The sequence below is a fragment of the Rhamphochromis longiceps genome, linkage group LG14 (assembly GCF_057381845.1).
Source record: "Rhamphochromis longiceps isolate RC_006_pf linkage group LG14, R_longiceps_female_GT1.1, whole genome shotgun sequence".
NCBI classification, from domain to species: Eukaryota; Metazoa; Chordata; class Actinopteri; order Cichliformes; family Cichlidae; genus Rhamphochromis; species Rhamphochromis longiceps.
This window is the reverse complement of record NC_140570.1, coordinates 2,787,140-2,805,668: the sequence shown is the minus strand read 5'-3', so window position 1 is coordinate 2,805,668 and position 18,529 is coordinate 2,787,140. Positions and strand designations below refer to the sequence as shown.

The following is an 18,529-nucleotide window of genomic DNA, read 5'->3' as shown; positions in this document are numbered from 1 at the left end:
GTGTGTAGGCAAAACTGAAAAGTGCACTGGAAGTTCAAAAGTAGCTGCTTTCTATACAAATTCAATAAAAATAAATACAGCACATGTGTGTTTTTGTACTCCCTCGCTTTTATCCAAGCATGCACAGAGAACCACGACTGTGACAGTCATTAGCACTGGTGACGTTTCCACGGGTTACCACACTGCCGTCAAATTCAGCTTTATTTATAAAGCTCCAAATCACAACAACAGTTTCCTCAGGGGCTTTATATTGTACATAAGGTCATCTGTTGAACTTCAGCAACATGCAGATAGTAAGCACATGTTCTCTCAGTAAATATCCTACTTTACTAGTATTACGTGCATTTATTGTACTCCACTTTAGCTGCGTAGAAGTCACATGGTTTCAGATTTAAGTGCAAATTAAAGTTGAGAGTGCAGAAAAAAGGTTTATATTCAGATGTGCTGCATGTCTCTTGTGTTTTATGTTGATTATTAGTACAAGAATGTTTCATGGGCCTTTGAAATTCCTTCCCCTGCAGGTAATCTTGGAAAGCAAGACAGGCCAGCCGGAGCTGGAACTCTTCCCCCGCTACCTCCTCTTCCTTCGCCAGCAGCCGGCCACGCGCTCCCCCCAGTCCAACATCTGGGTCAATATGGGTATGACCAGCCTGCGAATGTTCCCACCGAATTTACCCCCCACAAGAGGTAACGTAAGCCTGCAGCAAGACCAGAGCAAGCCGTCGAACAGTGCTTCATTCAGCAACCCCGCATCCCCCGCCTCCTCTCCGTTAATCTTCTTTAAGTTGACTGATCCAACCCAGGCGATTCTCTGGAGTGAACCCACGGCACACAAAGGAGAAATGCTGATCAGTCTAACACTGGAATAATCAAACCATTTTATTTTCATCTACACAGCTCGTCGTAGTGTTATTTAGCAGGTGGAGCAGTGAGCGGCGTAATCACAGTCGCCTCGGTCTCCCTGCTTTTCAGAACAATTTCCAAAATGAGGAAACTTCAGGAAAACCCCAAACAGGGAGCAGCAGCTGTTTCTAAACGTTATCCATCACCACATAAAGAAATGTGCTTCCTGTCAGCAGAAAACCTGTTGCTATGGTTACGTCCCCAATTCTAAAAAACCCAATGATTTTCTCACTGATCCGTGTTGTGGACAACGTCAGATGTTTAAACTAAGAAAACTATGAGCTCATTTTGAACATGTTTAAAACACGGAGACTGCAGCGAGTTCACAGCTACGCAGCTTCCTGTCTCAACAGCACCTGTAAACAGACCTGAGGACAGCAGTGATGCTTTCGTTCTTGTCCGAGACGACTCCGCCTGCTCCTGTGGGGTCTTCAGTGTTTTTAGTCGGTCAAAGGTCTGGACTGCCGTTTTAGGGCCCCGACTAGTATGAAGCCACGCTGTGGTAATACATGCAGTGTGCATTGTTCCAGTGCACTTGCAGGTTCTAACTTCACTGTAACTTTCTGCACTGATGGTGCCTTTCCAGATGTGAAACCTGTGCTGGAAGGGCTCTGATGCACCCTAGACCGTCAGTGGCCCCTCTCTTCATTGGTCCACAAAGCAGTTTCTGTGCCTCGGTCCATTTTAAAACCATAAGGCCAGCAGCCTTACTGGGCCTGGATGTTCATTTCCTGATTCTTCTTTGTTTGATGGAACTTCAACCTTCATTTCTAATTACTGGGTGACATGAACACATGGCAGTGGCAGCTTGCAGCCCAATATTGATTTTTAGCTTTGTCAGTAGTTTCTTTCTCCAGATTCTTGGAGTCTTTTCCAGCAGGTGTGAGTGAGCTGTAGGTAGATGGCTGCTCAGCCATATGAGGTAAAACGCTCCCAGTTGACTCTATTTATAGACCCACCCACTCACACAGTAAGCGATGCCTGATTTTCAGCTCAGCGGTTCATTCTCTCTTGCATAGTGTATAAACGGACACCTGTAAACAAAAGATGTCCCACTGCGGCGAGATGACGAGGCGAAATGCATAGGCGTGCGTAGTCACTCGAGCTGTAATCAGATTGGAGATGCTCAGCGCTCACCCCGAGCTTGCCGGCACTAATCAAGTCAACAGATCGAGTTTCTGGTTACAGGTTTCACAGAGCCCGCTGAGTTTTAGCTTCCATCGTGACTCACGCTATCTGGGCAGCCGCTGTCATTGCTGGGCATTCAGACCTTTGTTAGGCATGGAGTCGAGTATCTGATATACTGTAGATCTAATTTATACCTCATATTCCACAGAATGTAATCCTGACAGCTGTAGGCGGCAGTGAAGCATCACACCAAGTTTATAGGATGCTTAATTACAAAGCTGTGCACATGAAAAACCCTCCAATCAATCTCGATTGTAACAGGACTAATGTTGCCTGGTTTGTGTTTGATTTAATCCACACACAGTCCTCTAAATTCACTAAGTTGATTGACCAATCAAACCTGCACTGATTGCCCTTTTCTTGCTGCTTTCTTACAACTAATCCTCAGTCAGCAACATGCTGCTGTTGGTACCGATCAGCTGTTTGGGTCTGCCAACCTGTGAACAGATGAACAGTGATTATGTGAGAGCCAATGGGAACAGACATTAGTGTGAATGAATAATTGCATCCGAGCGTGGCTGGGGTATGTCACTGTTGCTTTCTTCGAGCAGGTAACGTGCCATCCCCCAACGCTCCTCTGAAGAGGATGCTGGCCTACACGGGCTGCTTCAGCCGCATGGGCACCATTAAGGACATCCACCTGTACCTGTCGCAAAGGCTCCGCATCAAGGAGGAGGACATGAGGCTCTGGCTCTACAACAGTGAGGTGAGGATCAAATCTCTCACAGCGATCCCCGCTATTTAACCCTGGACTTTGAGACACACACACACTGTTGTTATATTTTTGGGCTCTGATGAGATATTAGATATATGTTAGCCAATGTCTGCTTTGGTTTCCAGAGAAAGTAGAGAACAACCAGAAACACAACAGGCCCAGATGTTTGCAGGAGCTTTACTGTCATGAAGCTGATGAGATGCTTAAAAGGAAAACAGAGAAGAAAGCGTTTCGTAGGACAGAGCTTCAGATGAGAGTGCTGGACAGACCTGGAGAGATTATTGTTTATGAAGGCCATACGAGCCTTTATTAGAGTTTACTGCAGCACACTGAATGCATTTTAAAGGAAAATGTATTCCCAGTGTCAGAACACTTTCAGAATCCCAAAGCGCACATCCAACTGCATGAAAGTATGTTTAACAGGGAGAAATCCACTGCTTTTAAAAGCCTTGTGTTGTTCCCTAAATCCCATTTCTATTGAAGAAAGCTTGAATCTCCTGCAGGAAGCACTGCTGCTACAAAGCAGAGTGCTAGATGCTTCCTGTAGACATTATTATGTAGCGGAAAGTTGGGGGTGGTGGTAAGTCTGAACTTATATGTGCATTCGTTCAGTGTGGAGCAGTCTGTGGCCCAGCAGATCGTTTTGCCCCCCAGGACCTTCTTGCAGATTAACCCGGCCCAGACTACAGCTGCTTTTAAAATAAGCTGACACAGAAGAAAGCTGAGCAGAGCTGTTAGCCCAGTGCTGAAAGAAGTCAAAAGTTATTAAACAGCCATATGAACTGCAACCAATCTTCTCCTGTTTCCTTTACCTGTTGTCCACTAGAACTACCTCACACTTCTGGATGATGAAGATCACACACTGGAAAGCCTGAAGATCCAGGATGAGCAGCAGCTGGTTATTGAAGGTGTTGTTTCTCCCCAGAGTTGCTGATCGTTCTGTATCACGGCACAGCAGAGTGGAACAAACATGTCTTTTGTTTCTCCACAGTCAGGAACAAAGACATGAGCTGGCCTGAGGAAATGTCTTTCATTGCCAACAGTAGTAAGATGGACAGACACAAAGGTAAGTTTAAAGAGCGCACTGTGCAACCGCTGGCATGCTCTGATAGGATGCTAACTATAGCAGACAGGTGTGACGTTTAAATCTTACAGTCATCAGTGTGGAATCACAGCAGTGAAACAGCAGAAATCTCAAAGCCCTCTCTGAGGTCAGAGATGTAACGGGGAGCTGCAGAGTCGACCGAGCACAGTCGAGTGCTCACACAGGTTTGGCTCGTAAAGGGTTACAGCAGCGCAGGGTAACAGGAATGAAGCTGAGAAAGAAATCGCAACACAAACATCCAAAATACTGTTTCTCAGCAAGCTCACGCCATGATATCCTGATGGTTAGAGCACGCCGCTTTGGTGAAAGCTGTAATGTTTCTTCTGCTTTTGCCTCTAAAGAAAAGGCTCTGGAGATCATTTTTTGGCCTTTGTACAGCTTTATTTGAAAGGGTAGAGTGACGAGAGAGGCGGGGGGGAGACGTGCGGCAAACGGCCTCGGGTCGGCCGCTCTCAGCCACGCGGCCTCATATTGTGGTCGCAAATTTTGAAGCCACCCTAATAACCTTCTCCCACCAACGATGTGGGGATCCAACCTCTTTAGATCCAATTAAAATCAAGACACTCAAAAAGATGCTCTGGAAAAGAGTAGAATTCTTGGAACAGAGTTTAATACACTGAATCATATGAACAGCAGGAAAAATACATACAGACATTTAGCAAGAAAATTGCAAAGCAGAAAGCCAGCAAAGCAAAACCCCGGGGTGTACAGCCTTAAGCACAGACAGCAGAGCAACACCGAGACGGACAGGAGGCAGCAGCAGGAGGAAAAAGAGCTCTGGGGGTGTCCTCTGGTCCCCTAATACAGGGACCAGTATCCCCCTGCTGCTGGGTAACTTTCCCACACATCCAAACACAGCTACAGGGGTCTGGTAGCGGCCAAGGTCTTGGCCAAAGGCCAGTCAGGACTCCGGCTACCCCCTGCTCTGGCTTATCACAATAGGTCATGACACAGTCAAACATCACAAATTAATCCTAATTATTAAATCTTATACAGCAAGTGGCACAATCGTATAACATACATGCTTTCTCATATATAAAAACACTTCAGTGTGTGTGTGTGTGTGTGTGTGATTATATCATAGGATATTTTATCGTGATGTGTTCAGGATCTCTGTTACAATGTTACTGTTTTGGTTGTGCTGCATGAAAGATGTTGAGTGTGTATTAGTGAAGGTCAGTTACCGGAGCTGGAGAGTTATTCAGGCGAACTCTCAACAGCATCAACTGCCCTGTTACTGTAAAACCTTAATAACCTCGGTGAAGCAAAATGTCTTGTGCTTAAGACTCTGCATTAAAGTTAAAATATATATGTTCAGAACACATAGATATATAGTGTATATAGTTACATAGTTATACATATCACACAAAAATCCACCACAATATGGTTGCTTGGTCTAGTGAGCTAAAGCGGCGCCCGAGCTCTGGAAAATGTTGAACTCCAAAATCCAAGAAGTAACTATGACCAGTGCAGATTATATCACTAAATACATTTTAATAATAATAATAATAAGTATACAGAATTATGTCTAAAGAGGAAAAAAGGATGTTTTTAACCCTTTGATCCATTTTTAAAATTTGTATAAAGTTTGTTTTGAAGTAAAGCAAAAGTGCTTGGAGTTCAAAGGTTTTTTGTTTCTTTGTTTAGGTGTTTGTTTTTTGAGGACTCCTGTCTAAGCGTTCAAAGACAGTTTGGCCTCATGTCCTTTATTCTCATATGTAAAAAACATATTGAAGTCATACGTGCTTGTATGTATGACTCTTTTTTTCTTCAGTTAAGCATTTTAGCATCTGAACAGCACGTCTTTGTATCCCAACACAGTTCCCACAGAGAAAGGGGCGACTGGCCTCAGTAACCTTGGCAACACCTGCTTCATGAACTCGAGCATCCAGTGTGTGAGCAACACCAAGCCTCTCACAGACTACTTCCTCTCAGGGAGACACCTCTACGAGCTCAACAGGTGCCTTTTATTCAAAATATTTTATTGAGTATTTGTGGATATAGTTTAAAGAAAAACAGAAAACCAACTGTTCATAATGAATACAAAACAACAATGAGGGGAAAAACAAACATTTTCATTTTAACTAACTTTTGTTTTTTTGGTGTATCAATAGAACCAATCCTATTGGGATGCGAGGTCACATGGCCAAGTGTTACGGCGACCTGGTGATGGAGCTGTGGAGTGGGACACAGAAGAATGTAGCTCCACTCAAACTCAGGGTGAGAAGTTGCAGCATTTCCCATATATTAGTCACAAAAAGAGTTTCATGTGCAGGCGGGTGCACATCCACAGGAGGCCACAGAATATTAAAGTGATAGTGTGGGACTGTCTTAGCTAGTATGATATTTTTGGCTCAGCTATGTTTTGTCGTGCTTATGTTCTAATCAGAGTTTATGATTCATTGCTTTAGTGGACGATAGCAAAGTACGCCCCCCGTTTCAATGGCTTCCAGCAGCAGGACTCTCAGGAGCTGCTGGCCTTCCTCCTGGACGGCCTCCACGAAGACCTGAACAGAGTCCACGAGAAGCCGTACGTGGAGCTGAAGGACAGCGATGGTCGGCCAGACTGGGAGGTGGCCTCTGAGGTCAGAGTTCACACTGCTGATTAATTGGAGCAAGAATAAGTTATTTTGGTTGATAAGATAATAAACATATCTGGATTATCATTTTAAACATTTCAGGTAATTACACTGTAACGGGGGAGTCCCTGAGCTTTAATTCAAATGATAGATAATAAATATAAAAACAAGCAAAAGAGAGAGAACCTTTAATTAGACGTAGCAGCAAAGGTTGGTCGGTAATGATCTGGGCGGGATTTTAAGCCACACCTCTGCAGTAGCCTCACCTGCACAGCCAGGTGAGCTATAGCCTTCAACCGGGTAAATTGTGTTGAGACTTCCAGGATCTTTGCTCGAGCGACTGAGTTCAAACTCTAAAGATGAACAAACACTCCTGTCAGGGAAGCCGGCTGTAATTCACTGTACAAGTAAAAGCTGAGAGCTTCATACGAGTGAATGCAAAAGAGTGATCATGTTCATAAGAACGTTACAGCACTGAGTGAAATACTGAGTCCGTATGTGTCCCTGTGGCGTAATGTTGCAGGACAATCGGAGCCCCGCAGCCTCGCTGCAGGTGATCTCGGCTAACGTTTGGAAGTTGCCAAATATGGCGTCAGTGTTGTTTCGTAGCACCCTGAGATTTAAGGACAGGAGACGCGTTTTTTTTCCAGAAATTGCAAAAAAATGAGGGCGTTCTTGCAACCCACAGCTTACCTGGTATTCATCAGGCTTCATGTTTCCTTCAGTGGAAAAGGCTGATCACAGCTGTCCACTGGCCTCCGCTGCTCTCTCACGTGCATATTTAACAGGAAGCTTCTGCTCAGACACTGGTTACATTATTGTTGTATGTTAAGTTATTGTCAGATTACTTTTCAAATGCACTACAGATTACAGATTACATGCCCCAAAATGTATTTTGTAACGTATTCAGAATACGTTACTCAGCGAGAGTAACGTATTCTTAATACTTTGGATTACTTAATATATTATCATGCTTTTTACAACTACATGAATGTCCTATTGCTGTGTGATTTATTACTATTACTGAAGGTTACTCTCCACACCAACACCAACTAGATGTTTAAATCTTAATATAAATGAGTAACAGTAGGTGGACATTAGGTAAGGCTGCACTTTTTGCAGCGATCTCGTGTAGAAAACTATTCCGTGCGTATATAAAACAGGTCAGCGGCTCCGAACCGTAGTAAAGGGACCTCTGGCTGATACGTCGGGCTCGTAGCTGAAAACTAGCTTTACTTTGTTGTCTGGGTCGACTTTGCTAGCGAGAGACAGAGGGAGGCGTTGAAAGGGAACTTATTGTTTGGGAGGGAAACACGAACACAGTCGAGTCTTAATAGCTTACTTACAGCTGGGCTGTAACACTCTGCCTGTTGCCTTCATATTAAATCATTTTTTGAACAATAATTAAAAAATATTCCTTCACGTCATTACGAGCCGTGAGATTGAGCCTCGCGTGTTTGGGTTTCCACCGGCGTGAAGAAATAGAGAGGGGACAGCCTAACGTATGAAACAGGAAAAGACGCCGAGTAATCCCTTTATTTCAACAAAGTAACTGTATTGTGAATACAGCCTTTTAAAACGGTAACTGTAACAGAATACGGTTACTTGTGTTTTGTATTTTGAATAACGCTGGTACATGTACTCCATTACTCTCCAACGCTGCTTATTGTTGGTTACATTTGCTGATTTCTGTTTTTGCATGTTTGCTGTTTTTAGATCACAAAATCATTTTTATTATTAGACAAAGAGAAGTGAAGCAAATACAAAATGCAGTTTTTAAATGTTGACTTCATCTGTTATCAAGGGAAAGCTGCCAATTGTTATATTTTTAATTAACTGGTTGCTATTAGAGATGGACCGATCCGATATTACGTATCGGTATCGGTCCGATACTGACCTAAATTACTGGATCGGATATCGCAGAAAAATAAAAAATGTAATCCGATCCATTAAATATCACGAAAGCACCTCACAAAAGTTGCAACACGCCGTAACTCACCTCAGAACGTTAGCATGTCGGAGCAGTATGCATCACATGATAGAGCGGCTGTGGCATGCCGGACCTGTCGGTGGTCTGGATAGCATGTGGAGCTTCGCTAGCAACCCAGCATTTCATCTCCGACAAAGTTATCCCCGAGAGAAGTAAAGCAAGTGTGTAAGTCCATCTCTGAATGTTTGTAAAGCATTCCTGCGTTAAGCTTAACAAGCGATATATGGAGCGACTGCCTCTTCTTGCTGCTACTTCAATCATGAAACTGATCAATGATCAGCTGATCGGCTTTTCTGTCGCGAGTCCGTCTCTGTTGTTTGTTTTTGGCCCACTTTGCACCAGAAAGAGGAAACCAGCGGCTGAACAACAGCAGCACGTTTAAGCTTGATCAGCTGTTGTTAGAATTTATTTATTATTAGTTTCTACTCGAGGATCTTTTTCTACCTAGCTGACGGCTGGTAACTGTGCAGGGGCGGATCTAGCAAAGTTTAGCCAGGGGGGCCGATAGGGCATGAACAGGGAAAAGGGGGCACAAAGACATACTTTTCTTTCTTATTCTCATTTAAAATGTCTAGCTTTTAATAAATAATTATCTGACACCCAAAGTTTTAATTTGATGTAAAATTAATAGAAGTCAATTACTGTATATAGTGACTATTAAGTCTAATATATATACCCTAGTAAGCTATAGTACTTTTTCCTTTGGGAAGGTACCATCTGTGCAGTCTGCAATTTTGTTGAAGAAAGATGTTGAATCTATTTAATATTTCTTGAAAAATAATTGATTTCTGTGCATTTTTTTTCACACTGCATCAAATTAAGGTTGATTACGTCGATTAAGCATCATGAGGTGGAGCGTGAGGGGTGGTTCCCTATTTTTATTTATTTATTTTTGTTGTTGCTGGGAGTTGGAACCCTATTAGTTAGGTTGCTTAATATTTACGCTAAGTACTCTTTAAAACACCAGAATAGGGAGGATGGTGTAGGTCTAAGTTTATTAGATTGATCAGTATTGCTGAACTATGAAATTTTTTTTTTGCATACAGGTATAACAGAATAGCTTTAGTGTAGTTGTTGTTTTAAACTTGAGTATGAACTTATACAAAATGCAGCAAGATATTTAAAAAACAGTTTTGTTGATTAAAAAACACTATATCGGATTCATATCGGTATCGGCAGATATCCAAATTTATGATATCGGTATCGGACATAAAAAAGTGGTATCGTGCCATCTCTAGTTGCTATAAGTCCTGTTGTCACCTTAATAGAACCTCTGGAAAATCTTCCAGCCTAAAAAGCAACAATCTAAAGAAACTGATGAGAAACAAGGTCACTGACACCTTTCATTGGATGACAAAGTAAGTTGTAAGGCTTTGGGACTCCAGTGACAGTAATTATCCACAAATGGGAAAACTTGGAACAGCGGTGAACCTTCCAGGATCAGCCAGGCTGAGACTCATCCAGGAGGTCACCAACACACCAGAACAACAAAGAACTGCAGTTCAGAGTTCACGATTCAACAATGAGGAAGAGATTGAGGAAAAATGGCATCTGTGTTTAAAGAAATCCCTTCTGGCATTTTAGTTTTTAATGAGATGACGCAAACCAAAGAGAGCACAAAGGCTCGTCTCACATTTAGCCAAAAACATACTGATGATGGCTTCTGGGAAAATGGACTGACGAGACAAAAGTTGAACTTTCTGGAAGGTTTGTATGGGCTCAAAATGTGGTCATAAATATTTTGTACTTGTGAAAAAGATTTGTGTGTGGACTTAGCCCAAAAAAACCCTGCAAGTTACAAGTACGAATTCTGACCCTATTTTTCTTCCTTTAAGCTGATTGGTCAATGTCATGTCAATCACAAATGTAACAATCCAATCAGAGAACAGATGGGTTTGGCTGTCGGAGGGGCGCTTTTTTGAACTGCAGGTCCTTGAAGGATGATACAGTTTGAAGCTGGAGGATCTCTATATAAATATCTGATAGCAGCTAGGTCCCCTAACTTTCAGCAGCTGTTGAAAGGATAAAGTTGTGCTATATCAGTGGTTAGAAATAACATTATTACTTTAGGATTAGTCTAACACAAAGTCAGGGCTGACCCGGGACCATTGCTGTGAGTCACAGTGCGCAGCATAAAAGTCCTTTCACATCGGACGCAGGATGTGCTGCTAATGCTACCTGCTAACTAAAAGCAAAGGATCCAGAATTTGTTGCTGGCTGCTGGGCTCTGTGGGTTTTTGCATCAGTACCTGCACTAGATGCACCTGCTCCTTGTCTTTTCTATCTCTGACTTTATGTGAACTACAAGAGTTTCTGGTTTTTTTTTGCTAGTTCTTCAAATGTTCAATAAAAACATGTATGCTAATTCATAACGAAGAAAGCTTTGTAATGAAGACTGTCATTTCCAAAACACTGCCCGCCCCCACCCCGCGGTCCGCAGCGCTGTTGAAAAGGCTGTGGAAGTCCCTGTATTAAACACGTAGACCTGTGACACAAAAATCACCAAACTCGGACGACCACAGACTGTTTTCCTTCGTGGTGATGAAGGAAAACGCTGGGTTGGCATGTAAAAGGGCATTTATTCCCTTCAAAGACCTGCAGTTCAAAAAAAGCGCCCCTCCGACAGCCAAACCCATCTGTTCTCTGATTGGATTGTTACATTTGTGATTGACATGACATTGACCAATCAGCTTAAAGGAAGAAAAATAGGGTCAAAATTCGTACTTGTAACTTGCAGGGTTTTTTTGGGGTACGTCCACACACAAATCTTTTTTGCAAGTACAAAATATTTGTGACCACATTTTGAGCCCATAGGTTTGGGTTGCGTTACATGTGGTGTATAACAGACACAGCATTTTCTAATAAAGAACATGACAGCAACAGTCAGACAGGGTGGTGGGAGTGTGATGGGCAGGGGCTGCTTTTCAAAAACAATAAGAAAGGTATGAAAACAATCCCTTTATGCTAAAACACTCATTGTCCTCACTTCTACTCACTTCAAATCATATTTACTGTCTTTTTTTATACTATTTATTAATTTTTCTGAAACTGTAGGTGTCTGCAGTGGCACAAATCACATTTTATCTGTTGCTGTTTAGTTATTTGTTACCACAACCAAGAAAAAGAAAGAAAGGATGTCTTCAGAGGGAAGGACTTCCCCGTGTTGTTAAAGTGGCATTAACTAGTAATGTTCTTATAACGGTACAATAACTGTAGCTGAACTATTTCAGCTAACTCTGTTGGGAGATAGATGATAAAATTGGGTAAAACCTGAGAAATGGGGATAGGCCGGCTCTGACTTCTATCCTCAGGCTTTGTGGTCTCAGCTGAAAAGCGAGCCCTCCCCTCTTCAGAGGGATGTCGATGTTCATTCACAGCCTTTGCGATCTCTTTGTCTGAATCGGAGGATAAGGCACCGTATTGATGTTGGGATTTACAGAATTAACAGCGTATGATCTGGTGACGGTCTGCTATGCTTTCTCCACTCTCAGGCGTGGGAGAATCACCTGCGTAGGAACCGCTCCATCGTGGTCGACCTGTTCCACGGACAGCTCAAGTCTCAGGTGAAGTGTAAGACCTGCGGCCACATCAGCGCTCGCTTTGATCCCTTCAACTTCCTGTCTCTGCCTCTGCCCATGGACAGCTCCATGCATCTGGAGATCACCGGTGAGCAGGCCGATGAACAGAAATCAACTGTGCTTAGAGTTAATGCTGCAGAACTGATCGGTGTTAGTGGTTAAAGCTGGAGGCAGACAGGCTAGCACTGGGCTGGACTCCCTTTTTGCTTCAGAATAAAATTCTTAGCGTCTCAGATTTTGGTCCTTGTTGACATGATGGAATAACACCGTTGCTGCAGATTTGTTCTCCCACCACATCCACAAAGCTGCTCCACAAAACTGACATTAGGTCGTTCTGTAGGTCATTTTAGTGCATTGAACTCAATGACAGGTTTGAGAAACCAGTTTGCGATGATTTAAGCTTGTATCCTGCTGGAAATGGCTAGTTCGTCTTGTAATCGGAAGGTTGCCAGTTCGAGCCCCGGCTCCGACAGTCTCGGTCGTTGTGTCCTTGGGCAAGACACTTCACCCGTTGCCTACTGGTGGTGGTCAGAGGGCCCGGTGGCGCCAGTGTCCGGCAGCCTTGCCGGAAGTGTGACTGTACACAAATGTTTCCAGCCTGGACGTAAGACCTGACCATGTTTCCCTCGTTCTGTCAGCAGCCTGTTTGAAGCCCTGCAGCAGTAATGTGTCCTTCTTATAGGAGGTCCACCTTTCGCTGTTTCATTCTCTCACACTCTGCTGGATTTGTATTTTTTTTTTAAGTGAATCTATAAAAATGTGCTGTGTGGTCATTAAAACCTATTTCTTTGTTAAAGAACAAATTCTGAACGGTGCTATGCTGCGATGTGTCTGTAGTTATCAAGCTGGACGGCTCCACGCCCGTGCGCTACGGCCTGAGGTTGAATATGGACGAGAAGTACACCGGGCTGAAGAAACAGCTGAGTGAACTGTGCAGCCTGAAGCCCGAGCAGATCCTCCTGGCTGAGGTCCATTCTTCTAATATCAAGGTATTCGCACCACGCTGACGCTAAACGCCTCCTCTCTCATCTGTGCGCCATGCAGCAGAAGACGGCATTAAAATGAAGGATTCGTTGAATCGTTTTGTCTCTAACCTTTGCAGTCACTGCTTGTTTGTCTTCGCTCATCTAGGTTACGATTTATACTTAAAAACTACAAATGTGTGTGAGTGATGCTCGTATCTCGTAACACTGCTGGCCTCATCCTCTCCTCAGTGAGACATGATCACGTTATGTTAATGTTCCTCACAGTTTGGTTCAGACGTGCTGACAGCAGCGATCAGGAAAGCCACGGTACGTGCATAATCGAAGCGTGTGGGTCGGAGCCACATTTTGGCCGCGTTGTCTCATTGGTGTGTGGAAATGTTGCTGTGGTGGTGGAGGTGGTGGTCGCTCTCCTGGACGACATAAAGGGCCCGTCTGTGGCAGGCGGTGTGGTTGGTTCTTGGTGGGGGCGTAATGCTGTGTTCAATCCATGACCGTACACACTCACACTTAGACCCTGGTGAAAGTCATACGTTACTAACTCTAACCTTGTAGTGTTTTTAACACGAGACTCTTTGTGTTAAAAACACTCATTTGTCTGTCAGTCCACATGGTTACGTTTCCTCTGTGAGGTGTATTTTGTGTCCATAATAAGAATCTTGATATTTTAGGCGATCGTATGCGGCGCAGTGAGAGCGCTCCCGAATTAACAGCTGAAACGTCGAACACGATCAAAGATAAAAAGTGCCAGAGGATGTGAGTGCTGCTGCAGCACGTCTTCCAGTTGTTATACGGCTGCATGGAAACACGCAGCTGCTGCTGCAGATAGTGGTGCCACGGATCACGGTTGATCCGAAATCCGAACCGATCCCACTCCACGGTTCGGTACGCACGTGATCCGAAGACTCGGGGGGGAAAAAAAAAGTATGTGTATGGTGCGCGTGGTCAGTCTGTCAAGCGATAGTTATGGTCAGCGCCAGCGGTCCAAGTAGCGGAGCAGAGGAGTTTGCGGCATTTAAGCAGCCCTTTGCTGCCCAGAGTGGTAGATACAAAGCCCTGCACTGCCCTATGGATTACATTAGATTAGATGAAACCTTATTTATCCCTCGGGTGGGTTCCTCCGGGACATTCAGTTTCCAGTAGCACAGCACCCACAGAAGTTGCAGAATGTGAGCAGAAATATACCAAATATACACATTTATAAATACAGAGAATACAAAAGGGATAAATAGAATAAATAGGAATAAGAATACAAGGGAACGGCACATTTTAAGTATTGTGAGTCTGTTACACCGTTGGATATTAACAACAACTATTGCACAGTGAAAAGGCACTACAGCTACTTGTTCCCCCCTCCTCTGTCCCCGTTTCCCCTCCAGCGAGGAGTTAAGCAGTTTGTTGGCGTGTGGGACTTTTTAAGTCTGCTGGTCCTTGACGTTGGGAGAAGCAACCTGTCACTGAACAGACTCCTCTGGTTGTTTATGGCCGTGTGCAGAGGCTGCCCAGCATGGTCCATAATGTCCATATTGCACCTTAATTTGTTTTTATATAAGTGCCTGGAATGAGTCTTCAGTTGAATGATTTTTAATAGGCAAAAAATACTTGAATAAGTAAACGGCGAGTAGAATTTTTGTCTTTTTTTTCTATTTTTGCTGATCCGAAAATTGATCCGATCCGTGACTTTAAAACCGTGAGAGTTTTGATCCGTTGCACCACTAGCTGCAGACGCCATTTAGCACCATCTACGTGAACGAGAGTTAAAGTCCTACCAAGGTTTTAGATGTGTGGCACAAACCGGCGTGTAATGAACTCGTAGTTCTGCTGAAATGTTTGCATGTAGGCGTCTTTATTGCTGCAGTCTTATGTGCTGACCTTTGGTTTTCAGAACTTCCCTCAGGATAACCAGAAGGTCCGTCTGTCTGTCAACGGCTTCTTGTGTGCGTTCGAGGTCCCGGTGCCGGGTTCACCAACATCACTGAGCTCGCCCACGCTGACAGGTGTGTCATCTTACACATGTCTGCGCACTCACCAGAGAGCTACCTGCGAGTTTCTCATTTTCTCCCCTCCTCCATCAGATATCACACCTATAGCCAACAATACAGCTGCCAATGGGCACGTGGGCAGTAAGCTAGACCTCATCCCTAACGGTGGGCCCTGCAGCCCTGAGACGCCTCTGACCAACGGGGTCGCCAATGGACACATCACACCGGTGCACGAGAGCCCCTTCATTGGATACATCATCGCTATGCACAGGAAGATGGTGAGAACTCGTAGAAAAAACTAATGCAGTGTCATTTTTATGGTTGTTGTAGACGTAACACGTAAATGTTTGTGCCCCCCGCTTTAGATGCGCACAGAGTTGTACTTCCTGTCGTCTCAGAAGAACCGACCCAGTCTGTTCGGCATGCCGCTCATTGTTCCCTGCACTGTGCACACCAGTAAGAAGGACCTGTACGACGCAGTCTGGATCCAGGTGTCCAGACTGGCCAGTCCCCTGCCCCCACAGGAGGCCAGCAACCATGCCCAGGACTGGTAATTTCCTCCTACGAATCTCTTTATTAGAGAAACACTCGTGTGATTCTGTTGAGTAACATTCATCTGAAGAAGCATTTACCCTCTCGAGTGTGAACCTGAGCGAACTTCCAGACTCTCCTCTGTTAAACTGAGGCAGCAGGTCTGTCCGGACGAAGTCTCTTACACAATCAGGATCAGGTCGGATCAGCATCAGCTGTCTAAAGCTTGATCCGTGCCACTTCCCTTGTTTAGTGTAATTTAATTTTGGAAGGAAAAAATAACTTTGCTGACAAGTTTGTTGACATTTTTGTCTTCCTTTAACTTGCAGTGATGACAGCATGGGCTATCAGTACCCCTTTACTCTGAGGGTCGTGGGCAAGGATGGAAACTCGTGTGCCTGGTGTCCGTGGTACAGGTAAGAGCGTTTCGGATACAGACACTCGCGACTAAAGCCGTTTTCACACACGCTCTGCAGCTCTGAGGTGCACGCAAAAGCTCAGCTGTGTGACGCAGCCGAACTCTCTAATCCTCCAGCCCCCAGCGTGCAAATGCTGCAGCTAATATCTACGATAGACGCCATGCACGCCGTCTCCTGCTGAATTACAATACTGGAAATACAGAGTTTTGTTGTTTTTGTGTGCTTAAAGTGAGAGTGCAGCTGTGGCAAAATAAACCGAACCTCATTGTCCTGAAGTTCTGTGAAATTCAGGCTTACATACAGCTTAAAGTGGGAGTAGCACATTTTGATGCAAGATTATGACATTTGATTTGTTGTAACCGTGTTCTGTAAGCAAAACTCACACATCTGTACTGCACATCTGTGTGTTTGCAGGTTCTGCAGAGGCTGTACGATAGAGTGCACAGAAGACCGAGCTTCTGTAGGAAATGCTTACATAGCTGTAGACTGGGATCCAACTGCCCTGCACCTCCGCTACCAGACCTCCCAGGAGAGGGTAAAGGATACATGCACGCACGCACGCACGCACGCACACACACACACACACACACACAGCACCAATTCAGGCAGAGAAAAGGTCACTTCGAGTTAGAGCAGTAATGGAATTTCTGTGAAAATGGTGCTCGCTGTCATTAACGTCATCATTTGTAAACACCAGCTTTCCTCGGGGCAGGAGGAGTGATGAGCAGCAACACTGCTTTCATATTTCACACCGTCATATTAGCAATTCTACATCAGGGTCCAGTTGTCCTCATGTAATGATCGCTGTGCAAACCAGAATATGGTGTGATTCAGAGTATGGCCACACGGAGGCGTCAGTGAGTCAGTAAATGTCAGATTAAAGTGTCCAGACTCCTTCGAGGTGTGTTGGTAAGTGCTGTGGTTTATGTGAATTCTAGGAAAAATGAGTTTCTGAGCAGTAAAACTTGTTAGATGCATTAAAGTTGCACTTTGCTTGGCTCTAAAACGACACCTGGTAGCTGTTTCCCCGAGTGTCTGCTCTCGTGGTCCATTATCCTCCGTCATGCATCGCGCTCCTCTCCCTGCAGATTGTGGAGGAGCACTGCAGTGTGGAGCAGTCTCGGCGAGCTCAGGCTGAGCCCATCAGCTTGGACAGCTGTCTGAAGGCTTTCACCAGCGAGGAGGAGCTGGGAGAGGACGAACTCTACTACTGCTCCAAGTGCAAGACCCACCGACTGGCCACCAAGAAGCTGGACCTCTGGAGGCTGCCACCCATACTGGTCAGGAGCAGACTCGTGCATCTGAGTGTTTTATGTGAAACGATGCGTGGGTGTTGGTAGCATTTAACGTTCTCACGTGAAATAAATTTAGAGACGGCGTCTGACACGTGTTCACTTGTGTAGATTGTCCACTTGAAGCGCTTCCAGTTCGTGAATGGTCGCTGGATCAAGTCCCAAAAGATCGTCAAGTTTCCACGGGAGAATTTTGACCCCAGCGCCTTCCTGGCTCCCAGGGACCTCGAGCATCGCTGCCTCCACTCCCGCAGTGAGAGCGAGGATCTGCTGAGGGTCGGAGAAGACAATCTGTCCTCCATCTCTGCACCCGCTGGCTTTGGCAACCTCCCCAAAGGTACGGCATGTCCAGTAAAGACTTTCATCACTGTTTGTGTTTTTTAAAGAATGTGAAAATTGAAGTGCTAATGCTTTAACACTGCTGCTTCCCCAACAGCTTCCCCAGCTTCAAGCAGGAAGTCTGCTCCCTCTCTCAGCCGGAACAGTAGCCCGTCTGGCAGCCCGAAGGCCGGGAGCGGAGGCCGCAGACCAGGTCGGTTGCGCCTTCCCCAGTTGGGCAGCAGACATCGCCTCTCCAACAGCAAGGAGAACCTGGACGGAGCAGCTAATTCTGAGGCTGAATTGAGAGACGATGCACCGCAGGCGGACCCAGAGGGTTCAGCAGCAGGAGGAGCGTCAGGGCTTCAGGGGTCAGGAGAGGGCGTTGCATCAGAATCGTCCTCCGGTAGTGAAGCATCCAGCAGCCACTGTGACGTGGTCCTTGTGAACGGAGACAGCAACGGGCTGTGCTCCGACTGCAGCACAGAGAGCAGCACGGAGCCGGACGGCTCTCTGCTGCAGCACAGAGACAACATGTGTCTGGATGCCATATACAACCTCTATGCAATATCAGTAAGTCAGGCGCTTTGTGCACGCTGGCATACGGGCGGGGAGAACAGTCAGACAAGTCCTGAATGTTGTTCTGCTTCATCTCTCCAGTGCCATTCAGGAATATTGGGAGGAGGCCACTATGTGACATATGCCAAAAACCCCAATGGGAAATGGTACTGTTACAATGACAGCAGCTGCAAGGTAAGGCACCAGCACACCTCCACTACTGTCTGCAGGTACTAGGTAACTAGTTACAGCCTCCTACACATCCAGTACGACCTCCACAGACTCAGCTTAGAGGAGCACTGTGCAGGGAAACAGATGGTCCTCTTAAAGCTGTGCTGGTTTATGTGGGTTGTTTTTATTGGTTAAAGTGTCTCACACACACACACAC

The 18,529-nt window shown here is 45.1% G+C and overlaps 1 protein-coding gene across 7 annotated transcripts in view; it reads left to right on the top strand.

The window, feature by feature from the left end:
* The window catches only part of usp32 (ubiquitin specific peptidase 32), a 68,834-nt gene that overhangs the window by 45,838 nt on the left and 4,467 nt on the right, over positions 1 to 18,529 (top strand). For 2 of the 7 annotated variants that reach the window (XM_085380474.1, XM_085380475.1), the window contains exons 16-34: positions 522 to 687; positions 2,643 to 2,797; positions 3,633 to 3,714; positions 3,798 to 3,872; positions 5,733 to 5,871; positions 6,026 to 6,131; positions 6,323 to 6,496; positions 11,972 to 12,146; positions 12,896 to 13,047; positions 13,309 to 13,350; positions 14,927 to 15,038; positions 15,117 to 15,301; positions 15,389 to 15,573; positions 15,884 to 15,970; positions 16,388 to 16,508; positions 17,062 to 17,253; positions 17,377 to 17,602; positions 17,702 to 18,156; positions 18,244 to 18,336. In XM_085380474.1, coding sequence (XP_085236600.1) covers positions 522 to 687; positions 2,643 to 2,797; positions 3,633 to 3,714; positions 3,798 to 3,872; positions 5,733 to 5,871; positions 6,026 to 6,131; positions 6,323 to 6,496; positions 11,972 to 12,146; positions 12,896 to 13,047; positions 13,309 to 13,350; positions 14,927 to 15,038; positions 15,117 to 15,301; positions 15,389 to 15,573; positions 15,884 to 15,970; positions 16,388 to 16,508; positions 17,062 to 17,253; positions 17,377 to 17,602; positions 17,702 to 18,156; positions 18,244 to 18,336 — 2,922 coding nt within the window. The remainder of the gene's footprint in view (positions 1 to 521; positions 688 to 2,642; positions 2,798 to 3,632; positions 3,715 to 3,797; positions 3,873 to 5,732; positions 5,872 to 6,025; positions 6,132 to 6,322; positions 6,497 to 11,971; positions 12,147 to 12,895; positions 13,048 to 13,308; positions 13,351 to 14,926; positions 15,039 to 15,116; positions 15,302 to 15,388; positions 15,574 to 15,883; positions 15,971 to 16,387; positions 16,509 to 17,061; positions 17,254 to 17,376; positions 17,603 to 17,701; positions 18,157 to 18,243; positions 18,337 to 18,529) is intronic. The other 5 variants (XM_085380476.1, XM_085380477.1, XM_085380479.1 and 2 more) reach the window with 3 other exon arrangements.